The 26,171-nt window shown below is 39.1% G+C and overlaps 1 protein-coding gene across 8 annotated transcripts in view; it reads left to right on the forward strand.

The window, feature by feature from the left end:
• Window positions 1–11,145, forward strand: part of Lrrc8d (leucine rich repeat containing 8 VRAC subunit D) — a 111,267-nt gene extending 100,122 nt beyond the window's left edge. For all 8 annotated transcript variants that reach the window (XM_058585077.1, XM_046461472.2, XM_046461478.2 and 5 more), the window contains one exon: window positions 8,191–11,145. In XM_058585077.1, coding sequence (XP_058441060.1) covers window positions 8,193–10,769 — 2,577 coding nt within the window. In that variant the 5' untranslated portion in view covers window positions 8,191–8,192 and the 3' untranslated portion in view covers window positions 10,770–11,145. The remainder of the gene's footprint in view (window positions 1–8,190) is intronic.
• Window positions 11,146–26,171: the final 15,026 nt, after the last annotated feature.

A 26,171-nucleotide genomic window follows, 5' to 3' on the forward strand; every position in this document is an offset into this window, starting at 1 on the left:
GGGTACCCCCGTCCCATTTTTTTTTTTTTTAACCATCTTATATTTTGAAGCCTTGGTAAGTTGCTGAGGCTTGCCTTAACTCGTGATCCTCGGATCTGCCTCAACCTCTGAGTACCTGGAATTATAGGCATGCACCACCATTCCAGGTATTATTTTCTTAAACTGTAGGGATTTTTGATATCTGACTTGGGTGTTCTGTGAGTCTGTGTACTTGCATGTACATTCTTACATGTATATTGAGTGTTGGGGAAGGGTTATTGGTAGTGATGGTAAGATTTATTGTTCTTAAAGTTTTAATTTAGGTGATCATATTTTTCTGTTTGATACTAGAATCTTGCTGATAATAATAATAATAATAATAATAATAATAATCTTGCTGATAATAATAATAATAATCTCATTGATTTTTGTTTTCCAGTGTGTAGTTAGTTAACCATTTTACACTTCTATCAAATGTGAACAAAGGACAAGATTTAAACTCAGGTCTCTGTGGCATCAAAGTTGTACCCAATCTAATATAATTTACTCCTTTCTAATATAAGTAATTTTTTTAAAAATATTTATTTTTTAGTTGTAGTTGGACACAATACCTTTATTTTATTTATTTTTATGTGGTGCTGAGCATCGAACCCAGGGCCTCACATGTGCTAGGCAAGTGCTGTACCACTGAGCCACAACCCCAGCCCATAAGTAATTTTTATTTACATGTTTTTAAAAGAATATGTGATATTGAGTAACACACTTTTTAAATTATTATTTGTTTTTTTTAGTTATACATGACTATAGAACCTATCCTGATATATTTATACATGTATGGAGTATATCTTATTCTAATTAGGGCCCAGTTTTGTGGATATATATGATGTTAAGATTCACTGTGGTGTATTCATATATGTACACAGAAAAAGTAAGCCAGATTTATTTTACTGTCTTTTCTTTCTATCTTTTTTTTGGGGGGGTTGGGGGCGGGGTGTTTGTTGCTGGGGATCAAACCCGGGGCTTTGTGCATTCGAGGCAAGCACTCTACCAACTGAGCTATATCCCCAGCCCTTGTTTTTTCTATTCCTATCCCCACTCACTTCCCTTGATTCCCCTTTGTCTAATCCACTAAACCTCTATTCTTTCTTCCTACTCCATCCTGTCCCCTTGCTGTGGGTTAGCATCCACATATCAGTGGAGTATTGGGCCTACATTTTCTTATTCTATATGCAGGGTTACCTGGGTCTTTGATCCACTTTGAATTGAGTTTTGTGCAGGGTGAGAGAGAGGAGTTAAATTTCATTCTACTATGTATGGATTTCCAGCTTTCCCAGCACCATTTGTTGAAGAGGCTGTCTTTTTCCCAGTGTGTGTTTTTGGTGCCTTTGTCTAATATGAGATAACTATATTTATGTGGATTTGTCTCTGTGTCTTCTATTCCATTGGTCTCCATGAATTTCATGACTGCTTTTTCTATTTCTATGAAGAATATCATTGGAATTTTAATAGGAATTGCATTAAATCTGTATAGTGCTTTTGGTAGTATGGCCATTTTGACAATATTTATTCTGCCTATCCAAGAACATGGGAGATCTTTCCATCTTCTAAAAGTTTTCAATTTCTTTCTTTTCGTGTTCTGTAGTTTCCACTGTAGAGATTCTTCACCTCTTTTGTTAGATTGATAACCAATTTTTTGAGGTTATTATGCATGGGATAGTTTTTATGATTTCTCTTTCAATTGCTTCATCACTCATGAATAGGAACACAATTGATTTATGGGTGTTAATTCTGTTTCACATCATCAGCAAATAGTTCGAACTCTTCTTTTCCTATTCATATCCCTTTAATGTCTTTCTTTTGCCTAACTGCTCTGGCTAAAGTTTCAGGAACTATGTTGAATAGAAGTAAAAGAGGGCATCCCTGTCTTGTTCCAGATTTTAGAGGGAATGCTTTCAGTTTTTCTCCATTTAGAATGATGTCAGCCTTGGATTTAGCATAGATAGCTTTTATAATGTTGAGGTATGTTCCCCCTGTCCCTAGTTTTTCTAGTGCTTTAAACATGAATGGATGCTGTATTTTTATCTAATTTTTTTTTCTGCATCTATTCCGATAATCTTGATTCTTGTCTTTAAGTCTATTTATGTGAAGAATTACATTTATTGATTTCCATTTGTTGAACCACTCTTGCATCACTGGGGTGAACCCCGCTTGATTATGGTTCACTATCTTTTTAATGTGGTTTTTGTATGTGATATGCCAGGATTTTGTTAAGAATTTTTGCATCTATGTTCAGCAAAGATATTGGTCTGAAGTTTTCTTTCCTTGTTGTGTCTTTGTCTTTTGGTATCAGGCTGATACTGGTTTCATAGAATGAGTTTGGAAGGGGTCACTCCTTTTCTATTTATTTCATGGAATAATTTGAAGATGATTGGTGTTAGTTTCTCTTTAAAGGTCTGGCAGAACTGGGCTGACAATTCACATTGTCCTGGACTTTTCTTTGTTGGTAGGCTTTGGATGGCACCTTCAATTTAATTTCTTCAAATTAGTTTATTTAAATTTTCTGTATCCTCCTGGTTCTATTAGATCATATGACTCTAAAAATTTGTCGATTATCTTCCAAGATTTTTTAATTTATTGGAGTAAAGTTTTCAAAAGAGTTTCTTATTATCTTCTGTATTTCAGTAGTGTCTGTTCTGTGGTGATTTTTCCTTTTTCATCATGAGTTTTAATGACTTGAGCTTTTTCCCTCTTTTGGTTAGCTTGGCTAACAATTTATCAATTTTGTTTATTTTTTCAAAAAACCAACTTTGGTTTCATTGATTTTTTTTTTTTTTAATTTTTTAAACTTCAACTTTATTGATTTCAGCTCTGGTTTTAATTATTCCCTGTCTTCTACTGATTTTGGTATTGATTTGTTCTTATTTTTCTAGGGACTTGAGATACAATGTTAGATTATTTATTTGGTGTCTTTCTGTTGTTTTAATGAACGAGCTCAATGCTATGAACTTTCCTCTTAGAACTACCTTCATAGTGTCCCAGAGATTTTGATTTCTTATATCACTATTCTCATTTACCTCTAAGTGGTTTTTTTATTATTATTATTTCACCACTGATTTCTTCTGCTGGCATTCCTTGTTCAATAATGAATTATTTAATTTCCAGGTGTTAGAGTAGCTTCTATTTTTTATCTTATCATTGATTCCTAATTTCATTCCATTATGATCTAATAGAATGCAAGGTATTGTGTCTACTTTTTGGTCTTTGTTAGGAGTTGCTTTGTGGCCTAAGATATGGTCTGTTTTAGAAAATGATCCATGTGCTGCTGAAAAGAAAGTGTATTCAATCTTTGGATGAAATATTCCATATATGTCTGTTAAGTCTAAATTATTAATTATATTTTTTAGCTCTGTAGTTTATTTATTTAGTTTTTGATTGGAAGATCTATCCAGTGATGAGAGAGGCCCCCAGTATTATTGTGTTGTGGTTTATTTGATTCTTGATGTTGAGAAGAGTTTGTTTGATGTGCTTAGATGCTCCATTGTTTGGGACATAAATATTTACAATTGTTATTTATTGTTGTATATAATTCCCTTAAGCAGTATGAAATGACCTTCTTTGTCTCTTCTGATTAACTTTGGTTTGAAGTCCACTTTATCTGATATGAGAATAGAAAACCTGATTGTTTGCAAGATCCATGTGATTGGTATGTTTTTCCCAGTCTTTTACCTTCAGTCTGTGGATGTCTTTGCCTGTGAGGTGAGTCTTTTGGAGATAGCATATTGTTCGGTCTTATTTTTTAATTCAATCTTCCAGCCAGCCTATGCCTTTTGATTAATGAATTTAGGCCATTTACATTCAGTGTTCTTATTGAGAGATGATTTTTTATTCCCTGTCATTTTGATTTATTTCTAGTTTTTAATTTGTATTAATTTCTCCTTTGATTGACTAATCTTCTAGTGTAATTTCTCCTTCTGAAGGTTTTCACTTTTAATTTTTATTTTTTCCTCATGAAATAATTTAGTGATTATGTTTTGTAGTACAGGCTTTCTCGTTGTGAAATTTTTTTAACAAAAATTTGATTTTCAGTTTCATCCTTAAGGTTTGAGAAATTTTCTGATTTTATTTCATTGAAAAGATTGTACATTCCTTTACTTTGTGTTTTAAAAGCCTTCATCTGTCCCAAAGAATTTTAAATTTGGCCTTTTTGCATCCCATATTTCTTGAAAGTTCTCTTCATGATCTTTCAACATCTTTTCTCTGTGGTCAACTTTTTTTTTAGGATTATATACATTTGTCTTCATTGCCTAGAACTCTGTCTTCCAAGTTGTCTAATCAGCCGGTGATGCCAGCCATTGGATTTTTAATTGGGTTTATTGATTCCTTCATTTCAAGTATTTCCATTTGGTTCTTTTTCATTCCTTCTCTTTATTGAAGTAATCTTTCATTTCCTGTATTTTCTCTCTGATTTCACTCCTTACATCACCTTTTACCTCACAGATCAGTTTAACTATAAACTTTCTTAACTCCTTCTCTGACATTTTCTCCACTGTGATGTCAGTGGATTCTATTATTGAGGTATTTTGGTTGGTTTGTGATGGTTTGTTTCCTCACTTCTTCATATTGTTTGTGTGTCTACCCACTTATTAGTATGAATGTGAAGCAGTGGAGTTTCTACCCTATGACTTATAACGTGCCTGAAGTTTTTAGTACCTTACAGTTTAGGGGGAGACAAATAATAACAACAACCAATGCATTTGACTAAATACTTAGATCCTGTTATAACATCTACAGCGTTAATCGGCACAATAAACAGAAATGGTGTGATAAGCAATTGCCAACAGTAATAACATTAACTTTGACAAAGCATTTTTTATTTCAAAAGGTGAACAGGGATAATGCAGAAGAGATGTAGGATGTGATGATTATGAGGGAGAAGGAGAGAAAGTAGAAGTCAAAAATTAAAGGAAGAATGAAAGAGAAAACAATAGAATTTGTTAGCAAAAGAAAAGAGAGAATCAAAGAGAAATAGATAAGTGTAAAACAATACAAAACAAAACTACAATATACCAATCAAAAACCCTGTCCCTCAAAAGACAGAATCATGAAAAATAACTATCTTCAGGAAATGAGAAAAGAGGCAAATATGTACAAAGGTTCATGAACCATTCAGCACACAGGCAAACAATCAAAAAAAGAAAGAAAAGGATGAGAGGGGGAAAAAAACGTTTCTTGATAAAAAATTAAGGAATTGTTTCCTTATGGTGGTCAGAAATTGTCAGAGTATAGGTTCATTGCTCCTCAATGTCTTTCTGTTTTTTCTTGAGGCATGTACTGCACAAGAGAGTAGTAGCCTCAGGCTGTCAAGTTCTTTCTCTTTATGTTGCTCCTCAAATTACCAGTTGGAGTTCAAATTCTTGGTTTCCCTTCTCAGCGTGTGGGATGGAGTGGGTTGGGGTATATTGTCTGCTCCCCTCTCAGGATGAGGTGGCTATAGAGTTCTCTGAGCAGAGTTCCTCTAGGTGGAGCTCCTGAAGGCAGAGTGTAGATCCAGGTAGGTCACAGATTCTTTAGCTGAATAGCAGTTAGTCTGAAGATTTAAAAATCAGCGCACCTCCAGGGCCCAGCAGCTGCCAATCTACACTGGGAGACTGCACTTCAAGACCCTAGGTTTGACTTGAGGGGTGGAGAAGCCAATCCTTTCTTCAGTTATAAAGACTGAAATTGGCTTGCTTATCTCCTAGTAAGTCTTTTTTACATTTGGATTCAATGACCATCTTTGGAGGCTTATTTTGTGCCAAACTGTGAACTGGGTGTTCCTGATACATTACCCTGTGAGGTCATTATGAAGATTTTATAACTGAGGTATAGATATCATAGAGGAATGAGTACATGCTAAAGATTTTTCTCCAGAACCAGTTCTATGTAATAATGATAACATGTAGCAATCATCTTAACATTTGTACTTGAATTAGACTGTAGCTTAGCATGAATAACTACGATAGGCTGTAGCCATACCTACTTTCACTATACTTTTTCTGTTGAAAGATGGTATAGTTTCAGTTGCTCTCATATCCTCACCAGCACTTAGTATTATCTGTCTTTTTCAGTTTAGGGATTTGGGTGGATTTTATAATACTTTATAGTATTTTGGAAATGGAGCCATTTACTTTGCCACCAAAACCTTAAACTCTAAATTTTCATACGTTCATTTTCAGGAATGCATTCTGTACAAACACAGGGATGGTGTCAGATATAAAGCTCCTGAGATAGTGCATGATATTTGACAGGAAGGTGACAAGCAATAACTATTATTATTATTATTGCTACTAACTGCTTTCTGTACTCTTTCAGGAGTAGATGTGGGGCAAAAGGTAGTGCTTCCACGGTAATTAAAGAGAAAATAAAACTCGACAGAAGGGAAGTAGACTGAAGGAAATGCAGGGGCACAGAACCTCCAGTGGGGTGGCAGAGTAGACAGTGTGCTAGAGAAGAGCTCACCTGAGGTTGGAGTTTCTGTGCTAGTAACTATTCAAAGAACATTGGTGACTTGTCTTTTACATTTTGATTATTTCAAACTATTCCCCCTCCCTATTTCCTTTTCCAGGAAGCCTTTCAATGAAAGAATTCAGCTTAATAAAATGTTCCTCTGCTTAATACCATAGGTAGGCAGTTACTAAGTGTTCTTGGAACTTTTATGCAGATGAAGGTGATGATCAGAATCTTGTACATTCTGTTACTGATTGAGCACTGTTATGTATCCAGTATTGGATATATTGGACACAGAAGGAAGATGGCCACAGCCCCTGTTCTTACCAAATTGATAATCTAGTGGGAGATCAGACAGGCAGTGTGATTGGGTCATGATGGGGAGAGCTGCAGAGTCATATGGGAGCCCCTGACAGTCTAGTGTCAAAAGGGGGAGGAAGTAGTCTAGAAAGAGGAAACAACAAGGGGCTGAACTCAGGGAGAATAGCTTGTTAGAAGAACTGAAGTTACTGACCTAAGAGGGTGGGGAGGGGAGGAGTTAGCGAAAGGACCTGCAGGAGGGTGGAAGACTGACAGGTTGGAGGAGGTCAAGAGTGGAGGTGGGGATACCAGCTGAAATAATCAAGATGCAAAAGACAGCCAGTGTTCTTAGGACAGTCACTGTCAACATTCACTTCTCAATTCAATCCTCCAACCCTAACAGCTTTTCTAAAACCTGATAGAAAAAAAAAATATATATATATATATATATAAAATAAATATATATATATATATTTTTTTCTTTTTCCTGTTATCCGCACAAGCGGCCCTTTAAAAATTATGGTCCTAGGTGGACCATCAATTTTTTTACCAAGAATAAACTTGTGCAAAGCATAGTAACCACGTACTTGAAGTAAGAGCTTCTTTGTAGCCTGTGAGTCAGTGCTGTTTTGTGATCTCTAGATTGGGACTGAAGTACTCATGGCATGAGACAGAGTTGTTTATCTTTTAGTTTGGCGTACTATGATTCCAGAGTATTAACTATATGTTGATAAATCCTAAGTATGTATTCTATGACTTCTCTTCAAGTCTGGAACTTTTATTTCAACTGTTCGTGGACACTTCCAGCACAATAATAAGAACTAATATAAACAGATAACAAGTACTTGGGACCAGAGGGTATGCTAAGGGCATTTGCATTCTTTCCTTATGAAGCCTTTCTGATAGTCTTTAGAAGTTGCAGATGGGAAATACAAGGCTTAGAGAATCACACCTTTGGTAAATGGCACGATCAAGTCTGGGATACATGACTGTCCAGAGTTGAATAGTACATGTAGACCCTTCCACTTGGGCTTTTTACAATAGAAGTTATCCCATGCTCCTGCCCTGAATTTAAGTCTGAACCTTAAATCAGTCCAATCCATAACAAATGGATCCCGCTCTCCTATCCTCCTCCAGATCCAGTCATCACTAGACTTCGCGCAGGCTGTCATCATTGCATGCCATGCAATCCTTGTTTTTGTTTCCCTTTTCTCTTGCAGTCAGAGAGAAACAGCTATAAACAAATGACCATTTGCTTCATATATATTCCTCTTTGTTTATTTTTACTATGCCTATCTTGGATGAAAAGATAGACCCTGTATGAGGACTCTTTAGTTTGGAGCAAGCATGGGGTTTTTTTCTCATTTACTGTTGTTACTTGCATTTCTGTTATAATGTCTTTTTTCTCTCTCTTTCGTTTTCTAGGAATGTTTACCCTTGCGGAAGTTGCTTCACTTAATGACATTCAGCCAACTTACCGAATCCTGAAACCATGGTGGGACGTGTTTATGGATTACCTGGCTGTTGTAATGTTGATGGTAGCCATCTTTGCCGGAACCATGCAACTTACCAAAGATCAGGTGGTCTGCTTGCCAGTACTGCCATCTCCTGTAAATTCAAAGACACATACATCACCAGGAAACACTGACATCACCACCGAAATCCCGAAGATGGAAACAGCCACTCACCAAGACCAAGATGGGCAGACAACGAACGACGTTTCCTTTGGCACATCTGCTGTGACACCTGACATACCTCTCAGAGCCACGTATCCTCACATGGATTCCACAGTTCCAAGCCAGGAGGAAAAGAAGGAGAAGAGAGATCCCACGGGCCGAAAAACAAACTTGGATTTTCAGCAATATGTATTTATTAATCAGATGTGTTACCATCTGGCCCTTCCTTGGTATTCTAAGTACTTTCCATACCTTGCTCTTATACATACTATTATTCTCATGGTCAGTAGCAACTTTTGGTTCAAATATCCCAAAACATGCTCAAAAGTAGAGCATTTTGTTTCAATACTAGGAAAGTGCTTTGAATCTCCTTGGACTACTAAAGCGCTGTCTGAGACAGCCTGTGAAGACTCAGAGGAAAACAAGCAGAGGATAACAGGGGCCCAGACTCTACCAAAGCATGTGTCCACCAGCAGCGATGAAGGGAGCCCCAGCGCCAGCACCCCAATGATCAACAAAACTGGCTTCAAATTCTCAGCTGAAAAGCCTGTGATCGAAGTTCCCAGCATGACCATCCTGGATAAAAAAGATGGGGAACAGGCAAAAGCCCTGTTTGAGAAAGTGAGGAAATTCCGTGCTCACGTAGAAGACAGTGACTTGATCTATAAACTCTATGTGGTCCAGACAGTTATCAAAACAGCCAAGTTCATTTTTATTCTCTGCTACACTGCAAACTTTGTCAATGCAATCAGCTTTGAGCATGTCTGCAAGCCGAAAGTCGAGCACCTGACTGGTTATGAGGTGTTTGAGTGCACCCACAATATGGCTTACATGTTGAAGAAGCTTCTCATCAGTTATATATCCATTATTTGTGTTTATGGTTTTATCTGCCTCTACACTCTCTTCTGGTTATTCAGGATACCTTTGAAGGAATATTCTTTTGAAAAAGTTAGAGAAGAGAGCAGTTTCAGTGACATTCCAGACGTCAAAAACGATTTTGCGTTCCTCCTGCACATGGTAGACCAGTACGACCAGCTCTATTCCAAGCGTTTTGGTGTGTTCTTATCGGAAGTCAGTGAGAACAAACTGAGGGAAATTAGTCTGAACCATGAATGGACATTTGAGAAACTCAGACAGCACGTGTCCCGCAACGCCCAGGACAAGCAGGAGCTGCACTTGTTCATGCTGTCGGGGGTGCCCGATGCCGTCTTTGACCTCACAGACCTGGACGTGCTAAAACTTGAACTGATTCCAGAAGCTAAAATTCCTGCTAAGATTTCTCAAATGACCAACCTCCAAGAGCTCCACCTCTGCCACTGCCCTGCGAAAGTTGAACAGACTGCTTTTAGCTTTCTCCGCGATCACTTGAGATGCCTTCACGTGAAGTTCACAGATGTGGCTGAAATTCCTGCCTGGGTGTATTTGCTCAAAAACCTTCGAGAGTTGTACTTGATAGGCAATTTGAACTCAGAAAACAACAAGATGATAGGACTTGAATCTCTCCGAGAGTTGCGGCACCTTAAGATTCTCCACGTGAAGAGCAATTTGACCAAAGTTCCCTCCAACATTACAGATGTGGCTCCACATCTTACGAAGTTAGTCATTCATAATGACGGCACTAAACTCTTGGTACTGAACAGCCTTAAGAAAATGATGAATGTCGCTGAGCTGGAGCTCCAGAACTGTGAACTAGAGAGAATTCCACATGCTATTTTCAGCCTCTCTAATTTACAGGAACTGGATTTAAAGTCAAATAACATACGCACAATCGAGGAGATCATCAGTTTCCAGCATTTAAAACGACTGACTTGTTTAAAATTATGGCATAATAAAATTGTTACCATTCCCCCCTCCATTACCCATGTCAAAAACTTGGAGTCACTTTATTTCTCCAACAACAAGCTCGAGTCTTTACCAGTGGCAGTATTTAGTTTACAGAAACTCAGATGCTTAGATGTAAGCTACAACAACATTTCAATGATTCCCATAGAAATAGGATTGCTTCAGAACCTGCAGCATTTGCATATCACTGGGAACAAAGTAGACATTCTGCCAAAACAATTGTTTAAATGTGTGAAGTTGAGGACTTTGAATCTGGGACAGAACTGCATCACCTCCCTCCCAGAAAAAATTGGTCAGCTGTCCCAGCTCACTCAGCTGGAGCTGAAGGGGAACTGCTTGGACCGCCTGCCAGCCCAGCTGGGCCAGTGTCGAATGCTCAAGAAAAGCGGGCTTGCTGTGGAAGATCACCTTTTTGACACTCTGCCACTAGAAGTCAAAGAAGCATTGAATCAAGACATAAATGTTCCCTTTGCAAATGGGATTTAAACTGAGATACTACATGCACATCCATGTGCAGGAACAACTTCCTAGATTGCAAATGCTCATGTACAAGTTATTGCAAGATAATGCATTTTAGGAGTAGATACATCTTTTAAAATAAAACATGAGAGGGTGCATAGAAGGCTGATAGAAGACATAATTGAATGTTCAATGTTTGTAGTGTTTTAAGTCATTCATTTCCAAATCTTTTCTTTTTCTCTTCTTTTTTTTAATTTTTTCTTCTGGGGAAAGGGAAGGAAAAATTATAATCACTAATCTTGGTTCTTTTTAATTGTTTGTAACTTGGATGCTGCCGCTACTGAATGTTTACAAATTGCTTGCCTGCTTAAGTAAATGATTAAATTGACTTTTTCTTACTATACTACCTTTTTTGAGGTGTTTGATTTGTTTTGCTTAGCTGATGCAATATTGCTTTACTCAGATTGCTTAAGACACATCAGGTCCAAACCTATAAATTTAGATTTGCTGACATATTGATTTCTTTCCTGTTTTAATTTAAATAGCACCTCAAATAAGCACTTCTTTTAATATCTGCTAAATGCTGCTTCTTCGTAGAATCCCCTATGGATTTTACCCTCTTGAAGGCCTGAGATGTAGTAAAGGGGTGCAGATTGTTGGGCCTTTTTGTTTTTCTTAAAAATAAATAATAACAAGGAAAAAAAAACACATCCTTTAATAGTAACTTTTTTCCCATGGACTAGATTTCTGATTATATGAGACACTTTTGTACTGATACTATAATATTACCAATAAATAGAAAATGTTTTTTAAAAATAAATGTGTAATTACAGCCACAATAATTTTAGTGACTTTGGTGACAACTTTATAAAATAACCATTTGGAAGACAACACAAAATCAAAGTAAGTATCACTTAATTTCCTACTCTTTTGATGGAGGTAGTGGTTATAAAATAAGACCCGTAGTTTACTGAGTTGGAAAACTTTTGACTTCCTATTCATCTTAGTGACAAGCTGTATTTCCTGTGTTTGTCTCAAGCTAGGATAGGCCATGTCCAGGGACATTCTAGCAGAATACACTTTTTAAGATTATGATTTTCCTACTTTATCTAGCTTATGGATTATCTAAGTCTGTCTCAAAAAAAAAGAAAAGAAAAATTTCCTGACCCCCATCTAGGTATTTATTGACAAGTGTTTCATGGGTCTTCCCTGGGAGTGCTTTTTCAAGTGGAAAGAACTTTTTGGTGCTCTGAGCGACAAAGTAATGTTCTCTCTCTACAAGCCTGAACTTGCTCAGTGAAACACAGGACATCCTCTGGACCCTATGCACAGACTATGGAAAGATGGACTTATTTCCTTGTTGTCTTCCCCAAAATTAAATTCTAGGATTCTCATATAGATACTGGAGGTGAATCAGCTTTCTGGAGAACTTGTAAATACTCTTGAGTTAAGAAGTATTGTCACTAATAGGAAAGGCTACAGTCACTGTCATTGAATTAGGAACTGACCACAGCCCCCACATCCTGGCCATTCCTTTATATTCCTAAAAGGTTTGAGATGGGAGACCACCTTATAAAAGACCAAGTTTGGAGAATCAGAGGTGAATGGTAAATTTTTTATTCAAATACATTATCCCCCATATATACTCTTCTATTTCTCTCAGCCTTGATTAATGTAATTCACCAGTGTTGATTATGCACCAGCATTGTGCCTAGCCAGTGTGAGGAACTGAGAATTCAATACTAGAATCAGTCACAGGGCTACATAGAGATTGTCAGCCAGGTAGAGGGCATTAATATTAATATGCAAGTGATAGAAATGATTAATTACAGTTGTAATATAACAAAGTGCCTGTAAACACTCCTTGCGTTTCCCTCCCATCAGCCACGTGGCACTGTTCTCCCCACTGAGCAATTGCTATCACCTGAAATTGTTACAGCATTTTTAAAAGAATGCCACACCATCTTAATTATGAAATCAACAGACCAAATATTATGATCTTTGTTCTGCAGTCCAAAAATTTATCTTCCTTTTTTTATTTTGAAACTAGGATGACTTTGAACTTGAGATCTTCCTGTCTCAGACTGGGATTACAGGAGTGTGCCACCACTCCCAGTGATAAATCTCTTTATGACGGGTGCAAAGGGGTGTGACTCAGTGGTAAAGCATGTGCTTAGAATGCATAATGCCCTGGGTTCAGTCCCTCAGCACCAGAAATAAATAAAAAATTATTAAAGTTTCATTGGCATATAAAAAGCTGTACATACTGAACATATATACCTTATGAAGAGTTGTTTTAAAACAAGCTTTTAGGGTTGTTTGCTTTTGATTTTTGTGGAACTGGGGATTGAACCCAGGGCCTCCAAATGCTAAACAAGTACTCTACCATTGAACTTTTTAAAAATTTATTTTGAGAGGGTCTCGATGAATTTCCCAAGCTGATCTTGAATTTGTGATCCTCTTCCCTCAGCCTCCTGAGTTGCTGGGATTACAGGTGTATGCCATCACACCTGCCTAGCATGTGGTTTTGGGGGTGTTTTTTGGTTTGTTTTGTTTTTTTTGTGGTACGGGGGATGGAATTCAGGAGCATTCTTCCTCTAAGCTATATCCCAAGCCCTTTTTAAAATATTTTGAGACAAGGTGTCACTAAGATACCCAGAGTAGCCTTGAACTTGCACTCCTCTAGCTTCAGCCTTCTGAATAGCTGGGATTACAGACATGCACAAAGGGCAAGCATGTCATTTTTGTAGGGGAGAAGTGGCAAGATGCCATGCTCATCTTGCTTTTCAGACAACAGCCATTCTACAGGGCCTAGAATCTGAAATACTCCCAAAGCTTGGCCACTGGCAGCTCTCCCCCAGGCAGCCTATTTTCTATTTAGTAATTGGGGTTCAGTCACTTAGAACTGAGCGGCATGAGATGCCTCCAAACAATATCAAAGGATACCATTCCTCTTACCCACTTTTTGTTGACCTTATCAGCCCTTTGTAGTGTCCTTGAATGTTGAAGAGTTCATGGTCAGTTGATTTAAATGGCACATTCCATGCTGCTGTTTGCAAGTAGCACTGTTCTAGGAGAAGTTTCCTGATAAATGCTGATTAATTCAAAATACCTGGGTGTTGGAGTCTCAGCACATAACAGATGAGGGATTTATGGGCCTGTTTTGTCTACCCATGTAACCACAAATTTATGTTGATCGCATACACATCAGACATGGGGTGATACAAATTAGAATGTATAAGTCTTGGCTCAATATTTTCATATCTTTCTCCAAAGTTTTTGAGCACCCATATGAAGAAAATTATTGTAAACAATCTAAATATTCCATGTTTTGGTGAATCCCATGCAGTCAGAACCTAGTTTTCTTGTGGCTTTTTTTTTTTTTTTTTTTATTCCACCATTGTTTAGTTGGCTTGGCAAAGAAGACTGGCTTTCTTAAGGGTTCAGAAAAATGAGCTGAAATCATTACAGAGACTCCATTCTTAGTGGTGATTTAGCAATTTAATAATAGAGTTCATTCTGTATAACTCCTGGCCAGTGGATTCTGACTAACTGACATTTTTTATGTATAAAGGGAAGTCATATTTTATAAATATCCCTAGTAGTTTCTGTGACTGTCTCTCCTGCTTTGTATATCAACCAGGAACAAACTCTTTTCAAATTGCTAATGACAGCAAACTCCAAAGTGCCCTTGAGACCAACGCCCAACAGTTGTTTCCATTCACCTTGCTGAATGAAAGCCAGAGTGCTGTCCTCTCGTCTGGCGGTGATTACGTCAGTAATTCATTCCGATAAAATGGTCCCTTTATTAACTGAATCCCCAAACAAAGGCTGTGGTTAACAAAAAGCCCCTTTCATGAAAAGAAGGGGGAAAAGAAGAAACCCCTGGAAACAAGTTTTTAAATGTCTTCTAACTTATGACTGTGGCACAAAGTGACCCCATCTGGTCCTGACCAGCTGTGGCTCTCCTAGGCAAGGGCACCAGGCTTTTAGGGTAATGTTTGCTGGAGACAGGGAAAAATGGAAGCAAGAGAAGAAGAGCAGGAAAGCACAAACCAGGCACCTCTCAAGTCTGTCTGAGAGGTGGGGATGGATCATGCTCTGCAATGGGGAAAGCCACTTCACTCACAAATCTTAAAACTTACAGACTAGCTTGTTCTTTCTTCAATGTTGGGGGCGGGGGGGGGCGGGGGCAGAGGGGTTATTCTGTTTTGTGTTTTGTGTAGTGGGATCTTTCCCAGGGCCTTGTGCCTGCTAGGTGTGCTCTACCACTGAACCATACCTCCAACCCCTCTTGAACTTTTTGGAAACTCAAATGCATATCAACTGTCTATTTGGGTTCAGGAATTTGGGCTTGTGTGTGACAATTGAATAAGGTGATTCTTTAGAGGTAGTGTGCCTAGCAAACAGTACATACTCAGTAATACTTATATTACTTTTGTCTCTAATCTACAATTGTGAGTCTCTAATACGTATTCTCTCTTGAGAGTGAAATTTTCAGTGGGCATGTGGAACACAGAATAAAATTATAAAAATATTTCTCAGCCTTACTGGGAACTTGATGTGGCCACGTGATTGAATTCTAGCAAAATGAGTGGGAAGAGGAAAGCAATGCACTATTTCTGGATTGGGCCCTTAAAGAGAAGGGCATGCCACCTCCTTGCCCTATTCCTGCTGCTTAAACTGCAGTTATAGAAATGGGTCCAATTTAGACTGTGCAAAGCAGAGCAACAAATCAGACACGGCACAGCAGTGCAACAATGGTCTGGTCCCCTGATGACTTCAAGGAGCAGGGTTGCAGAAAGGAGAAATAAACCTCTCTCTTATGTAAGCCTCTATTAAATAAGCACTCTGGTGCACGCAGTAAGTTCTGAAGACCTTGCTACTCAAAACAGCTGTGTATGTCACGAGGCTGAGGCAGGACAATTGCAGGCTCAAAGCCAACCTCAGCAACTTAGACCCTATCTCAAAATTAGAAAGTGGCCTGGCTCAGTGATCAAGGGCTCCTGGGTTCAATCCCCTAGTTCTCAGTAACAAAACAAAAAATCAAAACAGCTGTTTGTAGACAGCAGCAGCAAGAGCATCATTCGGGAATTTGTTAGAAGCGCACAATCTATAGAGAATGAATCAGCTGGTCATCCTCAGCTGAAAAGAGGATGGTGCTGGCTAGTTTTCCAGCACCACTGGGTTCTGCCTCTCCCATCAGCCTCCAGAGAGAAATTTGGAATTTGGCTGGTGCTTGTGACTTACACCAATTCCCACACCCCCATTTGCTCCTGCAGGCAGCATGCTGTTCATATCACCATAGCAACTATAAGAAAGATGGGTAGCAAACTGCTGCTGTGGGCTGCTTGCCAAGGTGGTAGCAATATATGCCCTCTTCCCAGGAGTGTGAGGTCTGGAAGTGCCTATAATTGCCCCAGTAGCTCATGCACTTGGGCTATACCCTTCATCCATTGACACCGTTCACACGCCCAGGTAGCTAAATGCCCCCATTCCTTTGTTTAACCGTAGACTGGTCTGAGTTAGCAGCAAAAGCTCAGCCAACCATGAGATAATTTGCCCATTTGAACCTTTTTAGAGTGCCCCTGGGAAACTGCCAGGTAGTCCACCGTGAAACCTGGCAGGAGTAATATCAGGGTAAGATCTACTCAAAGGAAACACATGGGTATTAAACCATGCCACATAGATAATATAAAGAAATATATTTTTGCCAAGTGTGGTAGCATGCGTCTGTAATCCCAGTGACTCAGAAGGCAGAAGGATATTCAGTTTGAGGCCAGCCTAAGTAATTTAGGGAGGCCCAAAGCAACTGAGTGAGGTCCTGTCTCAAAAAATAAAAAGTATTGGGGATATGGCTCGGTGGGTTCAATTGCTGATACCAAAAAGAAAAGAAATATATTGTTTTTAGTTTGCCACTGAAAAACTATATGTAGTAGCCACATAATTCAGCATTTTGAAATGAGGCACTGCTTGGAAGGAAATCTCTTCAAGATACATTTCCAAAGATTTAATCCAGATTTTTCCTACAGCTTAGGCCTACTGACTATCTGGCTTTGGTTATAGTGGAAACATCTGGTCACCTTCCTAACCCTTCCTCATCTTGATAATGATGATTAGATTACTCAGGATATTGTGAAGATAATGTCAGCACAGTGCCTACTACTCCCTGGAGATAAACCCTGCATAATAACAGTTTGCCATTAATTTATCATCGTAGAAGGCAGGAAGTTCAGTTGAAGACAGCTTGTTCATCTTAGTTTGAGAAGTAGCTGACACATAGTCAAGCCCACACTTTCCACTGATCAGTTGTAAGTAACTGCTATTCAGGGAATTTGTGCATTCAGCACATAATCTATTTCAAAAAGTGGAAGAAGATATTAGGAAGTGAACTGGACAACGTAGGTAAGTGGCAATAGCTCCAACTCATTGCCTGATGGGCACTTGACTCGCTCATCACAGAAGATCAGGGAATTGAGAATGTCCCTGTTTCACACATGAAGAAACTGTGAGGTTAAGCTATCTGTCGAAGGTCACCCTTCCTGGCAGAAGAGTGGCACTGCTAAATCAGGCACCAGAACTTGTGTTCTCCCACTAAACTGGTGTTTGTCAGCAATTCCAAAAGACGTTTTGAAATCACTGTTGACATCCGGTTACATAAATATGCCCCAAGCTAGGATTTTCTTTCATTCTTTAGCATTATTAGAGTGAAGTTTTTGATGTGTCTCAGCATCTGTCCTTAGCGTTACAACTTGTTTCCTCAGTTGGGCTGTTGACAGTCATGAAAGGGCAATCCACCCCAGGTAATGTAATTATTTTTCCTTGCTAAATGTTAAAGGCATGACCGTCTTTACTCATGGTCACTTACTCAGAAATGAGAAAGCTCTGTCTCCGCTATTTGATGCAGAGTCAATGCGGTAGAGAGTGACATTCAACAGATCCAAAAAGGTGGGTGCAGGAAAACACTAACATTTGCTGGGCCCTCCAGGCAGATGTGACTTTTCTTTCCAGCTTGGCATTTCAAACAGGGACTCTCAGGCTGTTACCAACCCAGGCAGCACCAGGCGCCTGCATCATCCTGACCTTTATTTTCTCTGGATCTCTTTCTTTCTCTGTCAACGGTCACTGTACTCCACCATCTGGGCTAAGACAAGAAATCAGATATTTGTGGTCTGTGGGGAGGAAGGACCCAGTTTCACACAGAAGAAACTGCTTATGATAGAGAAAGAAGGAAGAGAAGTGAGAAACTGATAATCCCACCTCTATTGTAATGCACTACACTAACAGGTTTACATTTCAAAGCCTCTAAAATGTTCTGATTTTATTTATTTATTTGTTTGTTTGTGAGTGTGTGTGTATGTGTGTTTGTGTTGTTTGTTTCATATCTTTGGCCTTTCTTCTTACCCACTGTAACTTGTTCTAAAACTTCACCTCAAATGAGTTCAGCTTGGCTGTAGCTCTGTGATAGGACTCTTGCCTAGCATTCAGGAAAACCTGAGTTCAATCCCTAGCACCAGGAAAAAAACATACAGATCAACAAAAAACTCTTTTTGGTAAGTGAATTTTAACCAAGACACGAGTTGTCATTTGAGACAATTTGTGTATGTTTTATATCCTCAACCTCTTGTAAAACTGAGCAGACTTTTTTTAAGATAATACAATTCATATGCAGTCAATATTACCAAGAGAATCTTCTCATTCACCAGGACTAAAATTAGAGTCCGTGGTGACCAAAAAAAGTCTGCTGACAGAGGACTAAGAAAGAACTTGGAGGAAGCCAGGAAAGGGGTGGGAATGTTTTAAAATATTGTAAACAATTATTCTGTTATTTACAGAATAAAATTAGCCTGATGACACATTCTAAGTATGGCTTCAGTTCTTCCACCACCAGCAAGAGCTGAAGGCAGAGCAAATAACATGTGCTCAGTTGCAATAAACTGGGAACTCTTGCAGTTTGCTTTTGAGAAGATTATGAGAGGAAACAACTGTACTCATACTGAATTCCTTTTGCTACAATCCTCCTAATTGTATGAAGTTAAATTAATTTTCTTGGCCTAAGACTTAACTCCCTGTGAATAAACAGAGCCTCCTGCCAGCAGCTTAACCACCTGCTCTCTGTCATTGGAACTGAGAAACTGCAGAGTACACCGGCTAGGGCTTAAGCTACTGGAACTGCCTCCTGGAAGGAGAATTACTTAACATGGTGTGATTTTGCTTCCTCATCTGTGAAATGGGGTTAATGATAGTCTTCACCTGAAGCACAGCTGTGTTGATTAAATTGGCCAACACATACGAAGCCCTTAGGACAGTGTCTGGCACATTGAATGTTTAATACATGGAAGTGGTCTTCATTACTAATGTTTCTGAGAGTTTGGGGAGATGTGTCCATTAGCAAATATAAAATAAAACCTGGGAAACAAGGCTATGCAAATGTAAGAGGTAAGGAACTAGACGCTGTCCCAGTAAGAATTAATTTGCCTTCCTCTCATTTCAAAAGATAGCAAGGACAAGTGCTTAGTGACTTGATACACAAGCAGCTCTTTATACACTTATTAATTTGTTTATTTTGCTAAGCAAATCAGGGTAATCAGACTTTGCAATGTTAAGAACCCTCTTTGGTTGGTTATGATGATTTCTAAGTAGTTCTTTAAACTTGGGATAGACCCAGTGATCTATCTAGCAAAAGGCTCAGCTTGCTGGGAGACAGATTTCAGATTTCTAAAGAAGAGCAGCAAGGAGCTCTCTCTTAGACTGAGCTGTTGGGTCCACAATAAAGTATGTGATCTGCTTTCGTGGTACAGGGGATAAGGAATTTGCTGCTTGGCTGAACAGCATTTTATATTTCTTGTTGGTTAACTTGAAACTTATAACTAAGACGGGGTTATTGAAAAGTCATCTCCCCATGACCACAAACAGTGGGTGATTTTACTTCCTTTGAAAAATGTATTTCATTCATATATATATATATATATATATATATAGAGAGAGAGAGAGAGAGAGAGAGAGAGAGAGAGAGAGAGATACACATCTGTGTATTGAAAAATACTAGATCTATAAAAGTGCATGTTAATAGATCATTAAGGGGATGATCATTTACAACATAAAAAGAATGTTTTCTTCTATTCATCAGGGTTAGCTCCCCTAGAATTCAGAAAAAAAGATTATTCATGTTTTGGCAATGTTTCTGTTGATTGCAGCAAAGCACATTTGCACTTTGGACAGGCTGGCACTGAGCATCTTTGTCCACTGAGCATCCCTTTACCAAAGAGGGGGAAGAAAAAGCAGATAATATTTTCACAAACATACACGACTCCTACCAACATTTCCATTGTGCTTTTAACAATTTCAGTCCCAATCACACACTTACACATAAATGGATTGATGAGATGTAAAGGGTTATCCAAGGACCTGTGAGATTTCAAAGCTTACTTGAAGGTTCAGCTCAATTTGCTACATTTTAAAAACTAGAAACAGACCATGAGGTATGCAGGGCTTAAGTACAGTAGACTTTGCTATTTTAGTATATGAAATATTAACCTCCACTCCATCCACTCTTTTTGTAAAGACCCTCTGTAGAATTCAGTTGTACTGTCAAAGAAAGGGGATGGGGATGGAGAAAGTGATCGGCAGAGTCATTTAAGGAGACTGGTCAGGCCAGTTCATTCATTTCTTAAAGAAATATTAACTGAAGATGGGTGCAGTGGTATAAACCTATAATCTCAGCAATCTGGGAGGCTGAGACAGGAGGATTGCAAGTTGGAGGCCAGCCTTAGCAACTGAATGAGGCCGTTAGCAACTTAGTGAGACCCTGTCTCAAAATAAAAAGTATAGGACTGGGGTTGTGGCTCAGAGGTAGGGCACTTGCCTAGCACATGCGAGGCCCTGGGTTCGATCCTCAGCACCACATAAAAATAAAATAAAGATATTGTGTCCATCTACAACTAAAAAATAAATATTTAAAAAAAATAAAGAATCAAAAGGGATGGGGTTGTAGCTCAGTAGTAAAACACCACTGGGTTAAAACCCCAGTCCAAAAAAAAAAAAAAAAGCCAAAAGAAATGTTCACTGAAAAACAGTCTTTGTGATATTCACCTGCAGTCCCAGCAACTCAGAAGCCCAAGGCAGGAGGATTGCTTAACTTCAAGAGTTCAAGACCAGCCAGGGAAACATCATGAGATCCTGTCTCCAAATACCAATAAGGAAGGAAGTTAGGAAGGGAATAGAAACAAATAGTAATTGAGCTCCTACCCCACATAAGCCATTCAATGTGCTAAGTGCTGGAGTAAAACAGATGTACTTGATCCCCAGCAAGGAAGGACTCAATCTATGCTTTGTTTTCTGCTCTGGCCCGTTCACCCTCTGCTCCCAGGCTCCTCTCCACAAGGGTGTAATTAAGAGCAGGAGCCCAATGCAAGCATTTAAGTTTCATAGAACCTAAGGATAGTAGCCTGGTGGAACTGGTCTTCTAATCAGCTTCAATCTCTCCCCACCTACTCTCTTTCTCTGCACCTCATGGGCTGCCATTAAAGGGCATCACTTGTTTTGTTTACTTATGTAGCCTTCTAAGTGCTTTGGTGCCTTTTTTTCCTGATTACAAAACTAACTTATGTTCATCATTACACAAAAGTCAAATATTACAGAAATCCATGCCCTTTGGAAACAGGTCATTCCACCCCTCAAAACTCTGTACCAATCATTCTTCTAAGCCAGAATGAAAGGCAAAGGCTTTAAATGGCCTAGTGGCCTGCATTCCACTCCCCAGGCTCTTAGACCTCATCCTCCCATCCTTCCTTCCTCTGCTGTGCTCTGGTTTCCCAACATTCCACCTTCCCTGGGCTTCAGGGCCTCTGTATCAGCTCATCCTTCCGACTGGAGAGCACCCTCCTGACATCTGCGTGGTTTCAGTATTAGTCATCCCAGGCTATGACGAACTACCATAGACAGATGAGGTGTTTCGAACCACAAAAATTTGTTTCCTCACTGTTCTGGGGGATCGATGTTCAAGTCAAGTTTCTGACCAATTTGGTTTCTGGTGAGGGCTCTCTTCCTGACCTGTAGTCAGCCACTGTCATCATCATCTTTTCCCCCTTCTCCTCCTCCTCTTCCTTCTTCTCCCCTCAGTTCTGGGGATTGAACTCAGGAACACTCTACTACTGAGCTACATCCCCAGGACTTTTATTTTTAGTTTGAAACAGAGTCTTGTTGAGTGGCTAAGGCTGGTCTTGAACTTGCGTCCCAAGTAACTGGGATGACCACCAGTATGCACCACCTGGCCCAGTGTCAGCCAGCTTCTTACTCTGTCCCCACATATGCTTTTCTCAGTGCTCTATGGTTCTCTTCTTACGAGGACATTGATCCCATCAGATCAAGTCCCTTTCCTTACCTCCTCATTTAACCTTAATACTCCCATAGAGGCCCTTTCGCAAAATACAACCAATCTGGGGGTTAGGGCTTCAAAATGTTAATTTTTGGGGTGGGGACACAAACTTTCAATCCATAATGCCTTCCTTCAAGTTTTTGTTTAAATATCACCTTCTAAGAGAGGCTTTCTCTGGTCTCTTAAAAACATCAGTTTATTATTTCTCACAATTTTGTGGGCACCTAGGTTCACCAGGGTCCTCCAGCAGCTTGACTTGGACCAGAGGGAGTAAGATGGCCTCACTCTTGTGGCTGGGCCTTGCTGCTGCTGTTGGCAAAGTCTCTCTCTCTTCCTGGGGTATCTCATTCTTCTAGAGTCCAATCCTGGCTTCCTTACATAACAACATGAATATTTCAAAAAGCAAAGAGTGGACATTTCAAGGCCTCTTTGGGCCTTGGCCTCTGGCCAGTCAGGAATAGCAGAATCTATTGCAAGAGAGTGTGGGCTTATTTATGTCTGATTTATTAGGGGCCATGATGGTAACAATCTGCCACAACATCCTACTTAAAATAACAGCCCCACTCTTACGTTTCTGCATAGTTTTTATTCTTGATTAACAAACTATAAACTTTATACAAGTAGAAATATCTGTTTTTATGCCCTGATTTTTCTCCACCACCTTGGCCTATGGGAAATGCCTACATCTGTTAAATATTGAATATAATAATTTGAAAATGTTTCCAGAATGTTTTGTTTTTAGTCACATTGTGACTTTGGGTATGCTTTTACTGTAAAAAAAAAAAAAAAAGATTTTATTTTCACAACTGTCTCACTAGACAGGTAAGGCAAATATCAACACCTCTACCTTAGGAATGAGAAAACAAGGCCCACACAGAGAGAGTGACTAGATCAAGGTCACACAGCCCATAAGAAGTAAGCTTCTGACTTTTTGACCCACATTTTCTACCAGCCATCACAAAATCCTCCAAGCAAAACGCCTCGGCAGCTTCTTCTGTTTTCCTCCCCAGGGGATAGAGCCTGGGAAGCTCTGTAAATATATCTGGTTAGCCAAGTGGCTTCAGGCCAGCGGCCAGGAGGAAATGGAAACATTTATTTTTCTGATACTTCCCCATGGAGGACATAATCTGAAGGTGTTCATGATCCAGAGCCATGAAGACACTAAACAGTAAAGGTGTCAGGTCCTTTCTTTATGGACCTTGCCCCTGGACAGCATTGTGCTATTTGTCTAAATTTACACTCTGTAGTCATGTGTCTAACCTGTGATTGCCAGGTCATTCTGGTCTGAGCAGAGAACAATTTTCACTCAAGCTGAGACTGCTTTTCTACACTGAGAAGGTTTGGTTAATGAGCCAATCTTAATATTAACAGGAAATGATAACCAGACTTGAGAAAGTGCTCAACTGAGTATATTCAAAATGTGCCTTTATGATTTGAGGGCTGGAGGAGAAGGCTTGGCCCCTTCAAGAAAATCCTTTTGAGTTATCTACAGACTATATTGTGGCTAACAGCAAGTTAGAGATGAGTCATTTTTCCAAACATGATATTTTATTCTTTCTCTCAACTTAAGTGTTTTTAGTTTCTTACTGTCATCCTATGTAAAAACAAGAATATAAAATTTTAAATTATTAGATTAAACTTTATTATTTATTTATTTATTTATTGGTGGGATTACCAGGGATTGAACTCAGGGGCACTCAACCACTGAACCACATCCTCAGCCCTACTTAGTATTTTATTTAGAGACACCATTTAGCATGTGACACCACTTCCCGAGATGTGAAACCCAAAGCCTTGCTTTTGCTGAGTCTGGCTTTGAACTCGTGATCCTTCTATCTCAGCCTCCTGGTTGCTGGGATTACAAACATGTGCCACCAAGCCCAACTCACCTATCTATTGTACTATGTTTATTTTAAATGCAAATGCAAATATAAGAGCTTAAATTTGTATGTAGAATTAGTCAAACAATTTATGTTTCCTAGCTCAAACATACATATGAACTTTTTTTCTTTCTTTCTTTTTTTTTTTTTTTTTGGTAATGGGGATTAAACCCAGGGGTGCTGAACCACTGAGCCACATCCCCAGTCCTTTTTATTTTTCTTTTGAGACAGGGTCTCACTAAGTTGCTTAAGGCCTTACTAAGTTGCTGAGGTTGGCTTTGAACTTGTGATCCTCCTGCTTCAGCCTCCTGAGTCAGGATTACAGGCCTGTGCACTACACCTGGCAGATTTTGTTTTCATCAGAACAATGAAAATGCTATACAAATGTAACTCAACTGTTTGTACTTCCCCTGTTGATATAGACACATTCTACCAACACTCCCTCTGGTTTACTGATGAGTAAGGAATGAGGTTTTCATGTGTTATGGTTTAGATATGAGCTGTCCCCCAAAAGCTCATGTGAGAGATAAAGCAAGAAAATTTAGAGGTGAAATGATTAGGTTATGAAAGCCTTAACATAATCAGTGCATTAATCCAATTGAATGGATGAACGGGATGATAACTGTAGGCAGGTAGAATGTGGCTGGTGGGTCACTAGAGATGTGTCCTTGGGGTATATAATTTGTCCCTGGTGAGCCAAGCTTAGTCTCTCTCTGCTTCCTGATGGCCATGTCCTGAGCTGCTTGCCTCTTCCACCATGATGCTCTGCCTCAGCTTGGCCCAAAGCAATGGAGTTGGCCGTCTGTGGACTGAGACCTCTGAAACTCTGAGTGCCAAATAAAAATTACCCCTAGAAAACTGTTCTCATCATGTCTTTTGGTCACAGCAGTGAAAAAGCTGACTAAAACATCATATGAGAAATTTTATTAATTGGAGATTATTATCATACTTTTCCTTCTTAATAGCTATTAATTGATGATGTACTCCATGTAAACAATAGGAAATGTAAAGCTTCAATCTTCAGTGTTCCACAAGCTCTATAAGGCAAGAAACTAGCATCATTTACACCTTTCTGGGGGCCCTGTGATCTTATTTTACATCTCTCAGCATTCCAAGCTTTTGTAAATTCCATGTCATTATTACCACCTCATCTTCTGAGGTCAGGCTTCTTTCTGTCCTTTCTTCTTTTATTAAATATGATTAGCATACAGCAAGCAATTTGTGCCAAAATAACTGATATGACTAATACTTTTTCTGGCTGGTAACTTGGTTAGAAAAAGCTAGATTAAACAGAAATCAAAAATTTGTTTTATTCCACCATCTCCTTGATCATGAAGATTAAATGTGTGTTGGAATAGTCATTCTTCTATCAAGTATTCATTGATGAGACAGGTGCATTGGGAACACAGAAGTGGACAATATAAATATGGTTCTAGCCTTCATGAAACCTCGACTGTACTGGAGAAAGAAACAGCAAGCAGGTTAGTTAACAAATAAAATGTTTTTGTCTAAAGTTAATTGCCATTAGAAAAATCAAGTAAGTGGAATAATAGAAAATTATTTGGGAAACTAATTTAGATTGGGAGTTGGCTAAGTCTTTCTGAGGAGGCAGCAACTAAGTTGAGGTTTAAAATTTGCATAGGAATCAACTGGGGATCTTATAAAAATGTAGATCATGATTTAATACATGAGGATACTGGCCTGAGATTCTGCATTTTTAATAAGGACCCAGGTGATGTTTATGCTACTTGGTTTATGGACTACACATTGGGCAGAAAAGATAAGGAAAGAATCTAGAGAGGGGAGTTTCAGAAAGAGGAAACACCATTTAGTCAGCTTTCCATTACTATGACAAAATAACCAGGTAATCAACTTAAAAAGAGGAAATGTTTTGGCTCACAGTTCTAGAGGTATCATCCAAGGTCAGTTGACCCCATTGCTTTGGGGCCTGTGGTGAAGCAGCATGTAATGGCAGGGAGAGTGTGGAAGAGCAAATTGCTTACCTTGAGGAAGCCAGGAAGTAAAAGAAGGGAAGAGAAGGGGGTTGGAGTCCCAAAGTCCCCTTCCAAGGTGTGCCTCAGTAACCTAACTTCCTCCCACTAGGTCCTACCTCTTAGAAGTTCCACCACCCCTCAGCAGCATCACAGACTGAGGACCAAGCCTTTAAGACAT

This window comes from Marmota monax, unplaced genomic scaffold (assembly GCF_021218885.2).
Source record: "Marmota monax isolate L192 unplaced genomic scaffold, Marmota_monax_Labrador192_F-V1.1 WCK01_AAM20220418_F8-fsc00070, whole genome shotgun sequence".
Lineage (NCBI taxonomy): Eukaryota > Metazoa > Chordata > Mammalia > Rodentia > Sciuridae > Marmota > Marmota monax.